The sequence below is a fragment of the Podarcis filfolensis genome (assembly GCF_964270895.1).
Source record: "Podarcis filfolensis genome assembly, chromosome: 17".
Classification (NCBI taxonomy): domain Eukaryota; kingdom Metazoa; phylum Chordata; class Lepidosauria; order Squamata; family Lacertidae; genus Podarcis; species Podarcis filfolensis.
The window spans coordinates 14802901-14817231 of NC_139621.1; the positions used below are offsets into that span (position 1 = coordinate 14802901).

At 44.8% G+C, this 14331-nt stretch overlaps 1 protein-coding gene and 1 long non-coding RNA gene across 2 annotated transcripts in view; one reads left to right on the forward strand and one right to left on the reverse strand.

The window, feature by feature from the left end:
* LOC310753144 overlaps positions 1 to 14331 on the forward strand; it is a 356996-nt gene that overhangs the window by 213932 nt on the left and 128733 nt on the right. The window lies entirely within an intron of this gene.
* ADAMTSL1 (ADAMTS like 1) overlaps positions 1 to 14331 on the reverse strand; it is a 257528-nt gene that overhangs the window by 48077 nt on the left and 195120 nt on the right. Inside the window, exons 19-20 of the mRNA XM_083592741.1 lie at positions 13051 to 14194; positions 2709 to 2836 (exon numbers count right to left, since the gene is read on the reverse strand). Coding sequence (XP_083448867.1) covers positions 2709 to 2836; positions 13051 to 14194 — 1272 coding nt within the window. The remainder of the gene's footprint in view (positions 1 to 2708; positions 2837 to 13050; positions 14195 to 14331) is intronic.

Sequence of the window (14331 nt, forward strand, 5' to 3'; positions counted from 1 at the left end):
AGGACTCTAGTGTCCCTGAGACTTCAATGTAGAGCAGCATATCCAAGCACAAACATGTTCCATTCAGTCAAGGAAAGTTCACCAAGTTCTGATGTTTTACAGGGTGCTCCTAAATCAAGGAGGAGGAAAGAGAGACCTCAAATGGCAATTGGCCTTTTAATTTTTCCTGGTGGTTTCTTCTTCTTCTTCCACGATCTCTTCGTTAGATTAAATATCTGTCAGCTGCTCAGCCCATAAAAAGTAGCAAACTACTCCAAAAATGGAACCACATTTTCTCTCTGGGCCCTCATGTGCTAAATTAATCAAAGAGGCTGAGTGTTTCATTTAGACTGCACAAAGCTTACCCACTTCCTCTGCAGAAAAGTTCTGGGCTCCACTTTTGAAAGAAAATGTGTGTGGTTTATTTTTCCTCCTCCTTCTTTTGGTTAATTGCATTTTCATTATCTCAAACTTGGTGTCCAGATTTCCAGCAGCTGAGTGACTGGGCACTTTCAATCCTGCTTGACGGATGAGGCTATTCAGAACCTTCCTTCAAGTAGTGTTGTCTCTTGAAAATATGACCCAGAGGGCCTTGCATTTGCTAATTTGTTTGCATGAGAAAATGAAATCAAGACATGGAGCATTTTATTAGAAAAATAATTGCTGGTTGCTGAAAACCCAAAGGCATATCTATCTGTTTCGTGTATTGCCCTCTCCCCGCTTTTTCGGGAGACAGTGATTGATTAGCCTCCATTGGAAGAAAACTGTGACTTGAATGAAGAGGCTTTCTTCCAAAACTGTATTCTATACTTATAGCCTTTGAAACTTGCCCATCAGGAGCATAACTGGCTGCAAAGGCTCTCTGCAGAACGGATTGTTATGTCCCGCCACAAAATGCTAAGCCTGAAAACTCCCATGTTAAATCCATTTTTGATACCATTCCATTGTTGATAGGAGAGTTCCATAACAGATGATTTATTCCAGTGTTTTATATTACAGTGAAGTTTTTTTGAAAAGAGTCTACATTCTCCTAATTGCATTAGTTTTTCAAGGAGACACAACTGTATTGATTTTCAATGGAAATACTCCAAAAGTAGGCACGAAGCACGCAGAGAGAGAGAGAGAGAGAGAGAGAAAGTAAGAAAGAAAGAAAGAAAGAAAGAAAGGAAGGAAGGAAGGAAGGAAGGAAGGAAGGAAGGAAGGAAGGATGCATTTGGACATAACACAAAACCTGGGTTGGGAAACCTCAGACCTGGGGCCAAAGGCAGCCCTCCAAGTCTCTCTCTATAGCCCTAACCACAGTTTCCATCAAAGAAAACAACAAACTGCTGTAAGTTTACATCGAAGCAGTTGTTTCTGATCCCCTCCTTGCAGCTGGGGAGGCGTAGGGAGCAGGTTTGCTGCATGGAATGTGAACTATGGTTTAGCATTACATCCAAACAAGATAAGCATCATGCTGTATATCAGAGGGAAGGTGACCTTTTTTAAAAGATACCCACACACCTGAAACCTTGTGGTGCACAGCGTGTTCTCCTACATGGAGAGCATGTGTTGCAGTGGGGTCTAACAAGACATCTCACTGTTGCTGGGCGGGTACAGATAGCTGGCCACCATTGCGATTGGGCTCCCCTTGTCGTTGGGAGGAATTTGATGTTGCCATTTTGTGATTGACAGCCAAAAAGTATACTGTATATTCCCTGCGCAGCATTGAGCTTCCTCTTTTTGCTGTGCATCGGATCACCTGCCCACCCTCCCTATATTTAGGGTTGTTCGTATTGACCTTGCTATGCCTGTCATGGGGTCATCTGCTTTTGGGGCAGGGGCCCGGTAGGAATTTTGTCCCTTTGGCTGATTGGCTGGTGCCATTTGGTTTTTGCCTACTGCGTAGCAAATCGTCACAACTTGTAAAGTTGCGGTTAGGTATTGGTTTTATGAATTGGTTGGTGGAGGGGCATGGATTGGCTGTGCCTGCCCCTCCAATGATGCTGCTGCTGCAAGGGTATTCCGTTAAAGGAACCCAGGGGCTCACCATGCTTTTGTATGCACCCCTGTCAAGGGGCTAGGGCCATGCAAGAGCCCCTGGGAGCATTTGGGGAGAGGTGAGGGCATGGTACCCAGCTCCATCTTTCTCCCCAAAATGTTTTCCCTTTCTGACTTTTGCAGGTGTGCGAATGTCAGTCTGTCCCTGTGCGGGGTCAGATAGCCGCAGCCAGTGCCTAAGCAACCACTCACAATTTTTGTGTTTTAATAAAAAAATTGCCAAAATTATGACAAAAACCTTAAACAAAAATTCTGTGTGAATTGTGATTTATTGGGGTGGCTTGGGGACCTCGACACACAATTTACCGAGGCTTTAATGTCACTGAATGCACATGAGTGATAGATAATAACCCTGTCAGAAATTAAAGCAGTTGTATTATCTGCTTACTTGTTTTAGCAATCGTCCTACAACGACTCAGGTTTAGCCATTTATCTATTTTTGGCTTTGTTTTTTAATTCTTCTCTGGATTGCAAAGGAATACTGAATTTTTGCTGGAAGTGTAATTTTATGCTGGGTGTAAAAGCATTGCTAAACTATTTCAACTGCTGCTGCTCTGAGTAGAAACTTTACAATATCTGCAAGGGCTTTGCACCTTGGAGCCTGGCCTGCTCCACATTTGGGCTTAACTTTTCAAAAGCAGAAGAGGAAAAAGGAAGTATTTCTGTGATGACTGCAAGGAACATATTACCTGCTAACGTGACGGCAATGGAAACAGAGTCAGATCCCAACACATTCGTTGCATTGCAGGTATAGAATCCGACGTCTTCTTCGACAGGCTCCAGAATTTGCAAGGAGTCATCTGGCTGAAGAAGTATCCTGCAGCGACAGACCAATATGTAAGTCTAAGATCCCTTGCCAAGTATGCTATTACTCAGCACTAGCTATTTAAATAAATATATATGCAGAATGACAAGTTACAAGGCCTCATACATTCCAGTTTTGCAGATTCTGTTTAATTAAATAACAAGTTTTTAAATCCAGCAATAACAAACCGCATAAGGCATCTGTAGCCTTCTGTTTTTTAAACTACGCACACATTAAGTTTTCAGGTTTTGCCTTGATACGACACACTGCTATGTGCATTGGCTTCCAAAGCAGAGGTGAACGACGTTGACTTGTTCAAGCCCTACTGGATGTCTCAGTGCCTTGCAGCCTCCCCACCACAGCTTCACAGCACCCGTTAATTGCAATCTCTAGGACTCCGGTACAAAGACATAGTCTTCACAACCCTGTGACCATGTCCCAAGGCAGGCAATGGTCCCCAAGCCCCAGGACCTGATTACTACCTCCACCTGTGCCGGTCCTCTGCCATCATTTTGGTCAATACGGTCACCTCAAAGCTCCACATCATTCTTCCATTTCACCTTTCCCCAGAAAACATGCATATATTTGTTGCCGGGCCTCCAAATATCTGAGGTTGCCTTAGCTAAGTTTCCTCCCTTCCCAGCCTGAGATGTTCATATGCCAAGGCTTCTCCAACTATGTGACTAAATTTGATGCAAGGGGGAGCGAAATATTGGATTAGGGAAATCCTCTTTCAAATGTCATTATCATGTGAATGTTGAAGACTAGGGGGCTGCCAATTTTTAAGGAGCAAATTCCACTGACTTCAGCGCAAGTAGCATCACGATCTCTCCTGTGGGAACTACTGGAAACAGCCCATTAACAACCTCTTGTTTTTCATAGACAATGCTACTTCAAATACCTACACATTCTTTTGAATAATTTCTCCCAAAGCAGGACTCCAACGTTTGCTGAAAACCATGCTGTCGCTGTTGGTTGTTCTGAGATGGCAGCCCCACTGGCTGCTTCAACTTCGAGCCTCTTAATATTGTATGAGGCAGGGGTTGCCAACTTTTCTGAGCCCATGGGCATATTTACAAACCAGAAAAACTGTTGTGGGCATCACACACACACACACACACACACACACACACACACACACACACATCCTGTTCTCTTGGCTGCAGCGTCAGGCGTCTCCCAAACCTAATATCAGTAGGAGAAGGGTGGGGATGAGACCCTACAGGCATCCGGGCAGGCCTCTGCAGGTGGTGCAGGTGTGCCTAAAGGTGCCACTTTAAGGTAAAAGTTAAAGGACCCCTGGACGGTTAAGTCCAGTCAAAGGCGACTCTGGGGTTGCGGCGCTCATCTCACTTTCAAGCCTAGGGAACTGGCGTTTCTCCACAGACAGCTTTCCGGGTCATGTGGCCAGCAGGACTAAACTGCTTCTGGTGCAACAGAACACCATGACGGAAACCAGAGCGCATGGAAATGCCATTTACCTTACTGTGGCGGTACCTATTTATCTACTTGCACTGGCATGCTTTCGAACTGCTAGGTGGGCAGGAGCTGGGACAGAGAAAGGGGAGAAAGGGGAGCTAACCCTGTCGTGGGGATTCGAACTGCCAGTCTACTGATCAGCAAGCCCAAGAGGCTCAGTGGTTTAGAGCACAGCACCACCCGCGTCCCTGGAGCCACTTTGGTGACCTCTGGGTAAAGGAATTAAATCTGAAATCTGGTTGACACTAAAGAAAGGAGCTCGAAGATGGCCAGAATCTCCCTTCTTTCATCTGATGAAGTAGATTTTTCTCTACCAAAGTTCATGGCACAATATACCTGCTGCTCTTGGTCTGTCACAACTGCACATTTGATTTTTGATTCTGATTTTTTTTGCTGCTGCAAAATTAGCAATCAGATTACTGGATTTCATGCTTCCTGCTTTTCCTTTCTACGTTGCTTTCTTGTCTATCAGCAGAATTCTGCATACCTGCCAGGAACTGCTGTGTGCTGAAGAGAATTCTGGGGCATGTACTAAAGTGCAAACTCAGCTCACGTAAAACAGGAGGCAAGTCCTACTGTTCCTCACTGTTAACTCTGTATGAACTGAGATTTTGTGCCCCTAGCATGTGGACAGCATTAGAAGACAGCTTCACACTGCACATGATTATGCCAGACAAACTCTTTCAGGGAAGATTTTCTACCATTTAATACTTTCTCATAGATGAACCTGATAAATTTCTGTTTTTTTTTTATATAAAATTTTTATTGGATTTTAAACACATAGTAAAAGACAATACAAGACAATACATAAACAAACAAACAAACATATAAACACGTATACTTTCTTAACATTTTTTCCTTAAGCCTTCTTTCGGCGACTTCCCCATACCTCCCCTTTCTGCATCCCTGTTATCAATCATTTCAGCATCCCCTAATTTCAATATAACACTTTCTTAAGGTCTTGTTTCTCATATCCAATTGCTAATCGCTGCAATTCTGTTTTGCATTACCCAAAACATTTTAGCATTCATTAATTTTACAACAGTTCTTAAGATAGATTTTAAACTTCTTCCAATCTTCTTCCACCGTCTCTTTCCCTTGGTCACGGATTCTGCCGGTCATCTCAGCCAGTCCCATATAGTCTATTACCTTAGTCTGCCATTCTTCCAGTGTGGGTAGTTCTTGTGTCTTCCAATACTTTGCTAATAGTACTCTTGCTGCTGTTGTAGCGTACATAAAAAACGTCCTGTCTTTCCTTGACACCAATTGGCCTACCATACCCAGGAGGAAGGCTTCTGGTTTCTTCACGAACGTGCATTTAAGCACCTTTTTCATTTCATTATAAATCATTTCCCAGAAGACCTTGATCCTTGGGCACGTCCACCAAAGGTGGTAGAAAGTACCTTCAGCTTCCTTCCAACCTGATAAATTTCTGAGGACCCCCCAGCTTGAAAACCTTTATTGTGTGCAGTTGAGGACACATTGGTAGCAGGTGCCTTCCTTTTTATGGAAAAAATGTTTTGTGATTCCTGAGGATATATCCACTTAGCACCAGGAATAAAGGTAAAGGTAAAGGGACCCCTGACCATTAGGTCCAGTCATGGCCGACTCTGGGGTTGCGGCACTCATCTCACTTTATTGGCCAAGGAAGCCGGTGTACAGCTTCCGGGTCATGTGGCCAGCATGACTGAGCTGCTTCTGGTGAACCAGAGCAGTGCATGGAAACGCCGTTTACCTTCCCGCCAGAGCGGTACCTATTTATCTACTTGCACTTTGACGTGCTTTCGAACTGCTAGGTTGGCGGGAGCAGGGACTGAGCAATGGGAGCTCACCCCGTTGCGGGGATTCGAACCGCCGACCTTCTGATCGGCAAGTCCTAGGCTCTGTGGTTTAACCCACCGTGCCACTCGGTCAACAGCACCGGGAATGAATAAGGGTAAAAGCACTGTCCCTGGAAACATTCACAAATTGGAAAGAAGCTGGAAGGGAGTGAGATTGTGAGTTGACAAATGGCAGGGAGGAAAAGGGTTAAGCAGCCTCTTCATGTTCCTTCCTTTTGCCTGAAGAATGTCTTAGGCTGCTTTTCATTTAAAACAGCAACACCACCCACTGGGAGAAAAAGGCATGCCATTTCTAGTTTAGCCCTGAATTCTTCATTATCTGATTTGCTGACTATCTGAATTCTGTGTCTGCCACCTATGTGATCCTGCGTAATTGCAAGCCTGTGTAAACAACAGCAATGCAGTTTATTCAAACTCAAGAGATCATTGGGATAAACCATACTTTGCAAGTGACAAGCAGACAACTAAGATCCAGGGAGTCTAGTTGACTTTTCCAAGACCACACAAGGAACCTAGTAGCAGCGATCTCTCATCTTTCACATCCCATGGGCCAATTCCAACGTTAATCTTGCCTACTTGCGTTTCGAAATAGCATAAAAGGAAGCAGCCAGGAAAAGGATGGTAATAACAACAATGATGCAGATATTTGCAAACTGGGAGCTGGGAAGGAGCCTGTGACTCAACTCATACGCAGCCCCTTTGCATATTTGGTGCAAGTCTTTCACCGAACTGTTCCAGTAGTGTAAAGACTGGACCTCCAAACATTTTGGGACTTTTCCTGGCCACGTCTGTTAATACTGTTCCAAAGGGAAAGTAGGAAAATGTAACTTCAGAAGAGGGCCCCAGGCTTCTTCCCAAGCAGCTGGGAAAAATCCCCACATCCCACTAACTGGACAAAATCATTATTATGTATTAAAAACATTTGTAGCGTATTACGTATCCATCATCTTTAGAAATTATCATTTGTTCCAGGCTTCTCTAGCAATAGTCTCCTGTTTTAACTCGAGGGAATATCTGGCATTTGCAAAACAGGGGAAGCCTCTACAACAGTTATATATGCAAAGCAAAAGCACCCCAATCCCAAGACTCTAGGGATCAGGGGGATCCGTTTGAGAGAAGGAAATGCATAAAAAACAGGTGGGGGTGCACTTAGAAACAGACCCTCCAAGTGTCCCTATTTTCCAGAGTTAATCCTGCAGAGCCTAGGGCTTGCCAGTCGGAAGATCGGCGGTTCGAATCCCCGCGATGGGGTGAGCTCCCGTTGTTCAGTCCCTGCTCCTGCCCACTGAGCAGTTTGAAAGCACGCCAGTGCAAGTAGATAAATAGGTACCACTCTAGGGGGAAGGTAAACAGCGTTTCTGTGCGCTGCTCTGGTTTCGCCAGAAGCGGCTTAGTCCTGCTGGCCACATGACCCGGAAAAACTGCCTGCGGACAAACGCCGGCTCCCTCGGCCTGTAAAGCGAGATGAGCACCGGAACCCCAGAGTCATCCGCGACTAGACTTAACGGTCAGGAGTCCCTTTACCTTTACTTTTTTTAATCCCGAATTTACAGAAGCTGGGGAGGCATAGCCAGGATTTATTTTAGGAGGGGGACAGGCTTTATGTTATTGAGGGGGAAGTACCAAGTTATCTGGGGTGCAATTGGTCATTTAGTTAAAGTATTTTTGTTTATTTACTTGATTGGGGGACCCCAGATGCCCCCCTGCCCCCCACGGCTGCGCCCATGCATCCAGGGTCTGATTTGATCCTGGAATGTCCCACTTTCCTTAGGACATCCCTATTTTGATCGGCAAAATGTTGCAGGGTATGGAGTTGCCCCCCCCCCCCACCAAGGAGATAAGTAACTCCACAACCTTTAGAAGACATCCGAAGGCAGTCCCTGTATAGGGAAACTTTTTTAATGTTTAATGTTTTATTATGTTTTTATACATGTTGGAAACTGCCCAGAGTGGCTAGGGAAACCCAGTCAGATGGGCAGGATATAAGTACAGTACAGTTCGACTTCCAAAGCGTTCGGAAACCAAGGAGCGGCTCCCGATTGGCTGCAGGAGAGTCCTGCAGCCAATCGGAAGCTGCGTGGGACGGTCACAAACTTCGCAGACTGGAACACCTACTTCTGGGTTTGTAACATTTGAGTTCTGAGTTGTTTGTGAACCAAGCTGTTCGAAAACCAAGGTATGACTGTAATGAAATTGTCGTCGGCCTTGTTTTAATTGGGGAAGTGTAGGAGGATATGCAAGAACTTAGGGCTGTATGAGATCATGCTTGTGGAGCAGAGGGTAGGAGCCAAGTATAGAGTCTATATCACTCACAGGGGTGGCTGTGGCATGGAGATTTTGGAGATAATATGCCACAGACCTTGTGTTATCAATGGTGCTTCTGTATCATTCATAATCACATAAATATACACAGGTATGCTGGACTTGGGCCAAAGGGTTTCCAAGCTTGGGCCTCTGAAAATCTATAGTATTTAAGTACTGCTGGTGAGAACCCAATTTTATGCTGGGTTGCTGCTGATTTCATGGAAAGGAAGGACATCAGTAAATAAATTACTAAATGATATTGACTTAACTGTTAAGACTGCAAAAATGTTAGCATTTATATAGCCTCTTCCGGCCCTAACACCTCTCTCTCTCTCCCTCCCCCCCCCCTCTCTCTCTCTCATTTTGCGGCTTTCACTTCAAAAAAGCTAATACTAGAAACTTTCTCAATTCGTTCTTAAGTTGAATTAATGGGGGGGGGGGGAGAACTATAGGCAAGGTTGCTTTTCTCAGAAGAAAATTGCAGCAGCTGTTTCACATAAATCGTTTTGCCAGGATGGTGACAGAAAAAGAAATTGGGGGAGTAACCGAGGCAAAAGAGGATGCGAAAGCTGGAATGAGAAAGCCCATCCGAGTGCAATCAAAGTCTAGTTGCTTACCATGCGCTGATGAGATTTTTTTGTTTGTTTTCCCCTTGAATGAAAACTACTGCCTCATGAACCACAAAGTTAAGGATATTTGATCTCACCCACAGCTCCATGGGTGGCAACACTCTAAAACAAACCAGATTAAGGCCACCCATCAAATACTTTTTTTGGGGGGGGAGGGGAAAAGCAAACTAGGGAAGGGCAGCGCACACACTCTACCTTTAAAACACATTTGAAGCACATTTTACTCCTCAAAGAATTCTCGGCACCCTCATAGAGTAACAATTCCCAGCCACTCTTAATAAACTACAGTGGCCAGAATTCTCTGAGGAGTAAAAATGTGCTTCAAATGTATAGTGTGTACGCAGACAAGGTTCTGTCCCACCAAAAGATATGTTGACCTTCCTATTGCTCTGCAACATGTAGGAGGCAAAAAGGATCTGGCCTTACATATTTAGGAAGGCTTTCGACTTCATCGAAAGAGGCCCGGGGTCTTCTTAAGCAGACCATAAAGAAGAGGGTCATTCCTTCCTCCAGAAAGGGTAGCCTTCAAGATGGCATGTAATCGCTACACGTCTGTTTAGAAACCAGCCTCTGCAAAACTCACACTTGTGTGCACAAAATACCCTTTTAGAACACAGGTAAGTGTCTGCTGGTTCAGCATCTGAATAGCATAGCACGGTCATGAACAAGGTCTTGAAAATGAGTACTCAAAATAGTTAGGACTGCTTCGCACGTTGCATTTTGAGGTGTACATCTGAGATGCTTTAGGCATACACCTAAAAATGCGCAACTTGAAGGGGACAAATGCATTTGCAAACTGACTACAATTCCAACTTGACTGTACTCTTTGTGGTAACCCTCTACAAAAAGAAAAAGAAATGTATGAAATGGTACTATGGATGATAAGTGAAGGTAAAGGGACCCCTGACCATTAGGTCCAGTCGTGGCCGACTCTGGGGTTGCGGCGCTCATCTCGCTTTATTGGCCGAGGGAGCTGGTGTACAGCTTCTGGGTCATGTGGCCAGCATGACTAAGCCGCTTCTGGTGCACCAGAGCAGCGCACGGAAACGCCGTTTACCTTCCCGCCAGAGCGGTACCTATTGATCTACTTGCACTTTGACGTGCTTTCAAACTGCTAGGTTGGCAGGAGCAGGGACCGAGCAACAGGAGCTCACCCCGTCGCGGGGATTCGAACCACTGACCTTCTGATCAGCAAGTCCTAGGCTCTGCGGTTTAACCCACAGCGCCACCCGCATTCCTTACTATGGATGATACCGAGAGGGAAAATATGTTATTTATCTAAATTGAGAATCACAGAATTGTAGAGTTAGAAGGGACCTCAAGGTCACCAAGTCCAACCCCCTGCATTGCATGTATCTCCTCACAGGACTCATTCCACTCTATCGAGAGCACCTCACCCCAAGAAGTTGCCAAAACCTGGAACCAACTATTTGCTCCCTAACAACAAAGCACTATATTGGTGCACATATACTACTCAAGCACATTTACTTGCAGCGTGGGATCAAGATACAATTTTCTCTTGCTTGATATCAAGCTTAATCCTTGTGTGGACTTAATGAATAACAATTTATTTTTAAAATCATGACACGCACACAAATACCTATACACCACACCACAGTAAGTTCAAACTGAATGTGTGTATTATTATTATTATTATTATTATTATTATTATTATTATTAATCACTTTATGGGCACTTTCCCAACAGGATGTAACCACTGGCTATGCAAATCTGTGCATGCAACTCTCTACAGGCCAGAAAGATATTTTTACAGGACGATGTCCAATCAAATATATATACCATAGGCCTATTCTTGATTAAGACTGCATGTGCTTTTCATAACAAATACATTCCTGTTCTTACATTGAGGGTGGGAGAGTCACACACGTTTTGCTTTTAGTGGTAAAAATCAAATGTATCATCTGCCAGGGAAATAACAACAACAATAATAAATGAAAATGCTGTTTTAAAAAGCAACAATGCTGCAAATGCTAGCAAATTGCAGAAATCGTTGCACTTGGAGAGCTTCTAGCCGCAGAAAAGGGAGAGCAGCAAGCAAGCTAATTCTGTATCTAAACCGCAAGCGATGAACTGCACCTTGGATAAATCACAAACTTGCTAGATCCCCGACAGAAACAGCCATTTAAAATTAATTTTAGCTCTGAGAGTTGACTCTTGTGTGCCTTCTCATTTCCTAGGCTGACCCCGGTGACCGGACTCGGATATTTAACCTCAGGCCCATAACTTACGCATAGAGGAAACATGTACTGGCAGCAGATTCTTGGTTGGCTGCCTTGTAAATACGTCAACTATTGCAGATGCCTCTGAGCACACTAGCAGGTCTTAAGCTGCTCTCTCATATGGCCACCCAACCCTGTGCATGCGTAGCGCCACAAATTAACACACAGCTGAACGCATAGCGAGGATACAAGGCCCCAGATACATGATCAAATATCGCCAGCCGTAAGAAAACGACACAGAAAGGAGTTTTGCTTAAGAACAAAAGCAAAACAAAAACATCCCCCATTTTCTGCACAAATTAGAAGCTGCCTTATACTGGGTTCTCTCCCAACGACTCAAGCCCCCTTAAAACAATGGAAAACAAACTTTTTGGCAAGGATGCCACAAGTCAAAGCTAATGCATAAGATGTGCTACTCTGTTGTGCCTGTGTTATATAGCGGACAGGGGGCTGGACTTGGCCTGGAAGAAACTTTAGCTATTGTAAATGATGGGGCTGTATCTTTTATCACATGTGAAACTTTCCCATATTTAGCTGCAGCTGCTGTTAATAATGACTGCTCACTTCCCCGGAGCCAATTTGACCCAAACCTAAAATGGTATTATTTTTCACTTGGGTGTGTAAATAATCATCACTATATGCTGATCATTCAAAGAGAGAGCTCGGAGGAATTTATTACAGATGGGTGTTTGACAGTTCAGGCTACAGGTTTTATTGCCCATGAAGAGTTCGGAAATGAAGAAGTAGCGTTCTTGGAGCAGCAATTCTCTCCCTGCCAACATAGGAGAGGGAACATGTCTTCACTGAAAGCACCCCCCCTCGTTCTTGACAGCCCCCTAAGCCCTTCGAACAATTAAACAGTTCCTTTTCACTGTGAATCATCAATCTTGCTAAAAAGATTCTATGCTAATTATGTTTCAAACTACATTTTTAAATAAAAAATCAAAATCAGCCAGAGACAGGCTATCAGAAAGAAGGCAGGTGGCGTCAGGGTGCTTTTTTAAATAAATTGGGTTCTGAGTTGCTCTTTATTAAACAAAGTTCTGTGTTCCCCATGTACTGTACTTGGGAATCTATTTTAAAAAGGCTGTAATTTCCCCTGCTTTTGGCCAAAGTGGATGAAATTTACAGTCACAAGAGTCCCTCCAGAATATATTAAACCTGCTAAGTTGTAGGCATTTCATGCAGGGAATCTTTAAAATTAAATTCATATTAACAGTCTATAACTTTCTGCCAGAATTTGCAGGACTAGCTACTTCCATCTGAGTGAAGTGTGTCAAATTTTACAATTTATAGCTGCAAAATGATAGCTGCAGTGGGTTTTTGTTTTTTTGCAAGGGCAGAATTTCCTGTTCTGGGATGAGTGCTGTAGGAATCATAGGGGAGGCATGAAACAAAGAACATGGATCCCAGGAAAAATGGTGGCCCCTCCCAGAAATGACCATGTTGCCCCAAGGGGTGGGGGTGGGCTTCTAGCTCCCCAGGTTTTCTTGCGCTACAGTGGGGATCTCCCCATTGATCTCTCCATAGGGGAAGGTATTGATCCATGCACTGAATAACAAAGACAGGTTTTAATCAGTGGTCGTCACATGGACAGTACCACTCCACACTGTGTGTGCATGCTTGCAAAATGTGCCCCCAGAACAGGAACTGTGAACATCAAAGGATAAATACTAAAACAGAAAAGTGCATAGCTTAATCCTTGGGAAGGTAAAATCAACAGAATTTGTTACCTTTTGCTGAACTGCACAACCTCTCCATTCTTTGCCCAGCTAATGGTGGGCTTTGGGTTCCCAACCGCCTCGCAGTGAAGAAGCACACTTAGCGTCCCGCTAGCTAAAACGACAGTATGTCCGAGATGGGTGACCACTTCGGAGGCGGAGAGCTGCTGTGCCGCAGATATCTTCTTGAGAATGGCAGGCTTTCTATGAGGCCCCCGCGAGCCGTTTGTCAGCTCCGGTGATGAGGACAAGTGGGCTTCAGCCGAAGACGTTCTCAAGGAGCTGGTGAACTCGGAAAAATACTTGCTGAACGGGACCTCCACCGAAGCAGAACTGACCCTGCTCCCTTGTGTTTTGAAAAGGGACTCCTGGTGTTCCAAATGGCTCTTGAAAATTTCGTGGGCCAACTGCGCAACCAGCTGCTTGCTATAGACATCCTGAACTTCCTCTGGCTGTTGGGACAAGTTTCTCAGGATGTCATCCAAACGATCCTGGCTGGCGACCATGGTGAAAGGAAGGGTGTACTCCTGGCCTTGATCTTCCTCGGAAGAGATGTTTCTCTCCGCAGAGTCCTGAGCTTCCCATGGCTCTGGGTGGTCGCGAGGCCAGCCTCTGTACTCCAAAAGCCTCGAGACAATATCATCGTACCGGCTGCTAGGGTCGGTAAGAAGCCCCCGTTTCTCAGTTTTGCTCCCGTTGAAGAGGATTCCGTTCTGATGCTTCTCCTGGGCGTGCAAAGCTTCGTTCAAGCTGGCCTTCCTCGTGGCTTCTTCTTCTTTCATCATCCCAAGTGACAAGGCGGCCATGCGCTTGTTGTGGCCTCCTATGAGCTTAATCACAAAATGCTCCCGAGCCAGCCCTGCTGTGCAGGTGTAAGTCCCCGTATCGGAGGGCTTCAACCGATGAATTTTCATATATCCATACGGAGCAATAGTCACGTGAGCCGAACTGATGAGCCGCTTGCCATCTTTCTCCCATGTGATCATTGGCTTCCGGAACCTTCTCACGGGGCACCTGAGGATGACGGAGGTTTTGGGGAGAAGGTAGGCATACCCGCCAACAACGAAGTGCAGCTTTCTCTGTTTCCTTGTTTGAATGAAGACTTTCTTTTGAGCCATGATGAGAGGGGTTTGCTTGTGAGATGGCCTCTGGTGTCCTGAAATGTAATTAATAATGTTTGGAAATGAAACCACATCATCTCTCCATTCTCAGCCTAGCAAGTTTGGGTGGAAACTAGAATTGGGTTATTCCCTCTCTCCCATTTTGTTCCAGTTCATCTGTGATATGCTGTTC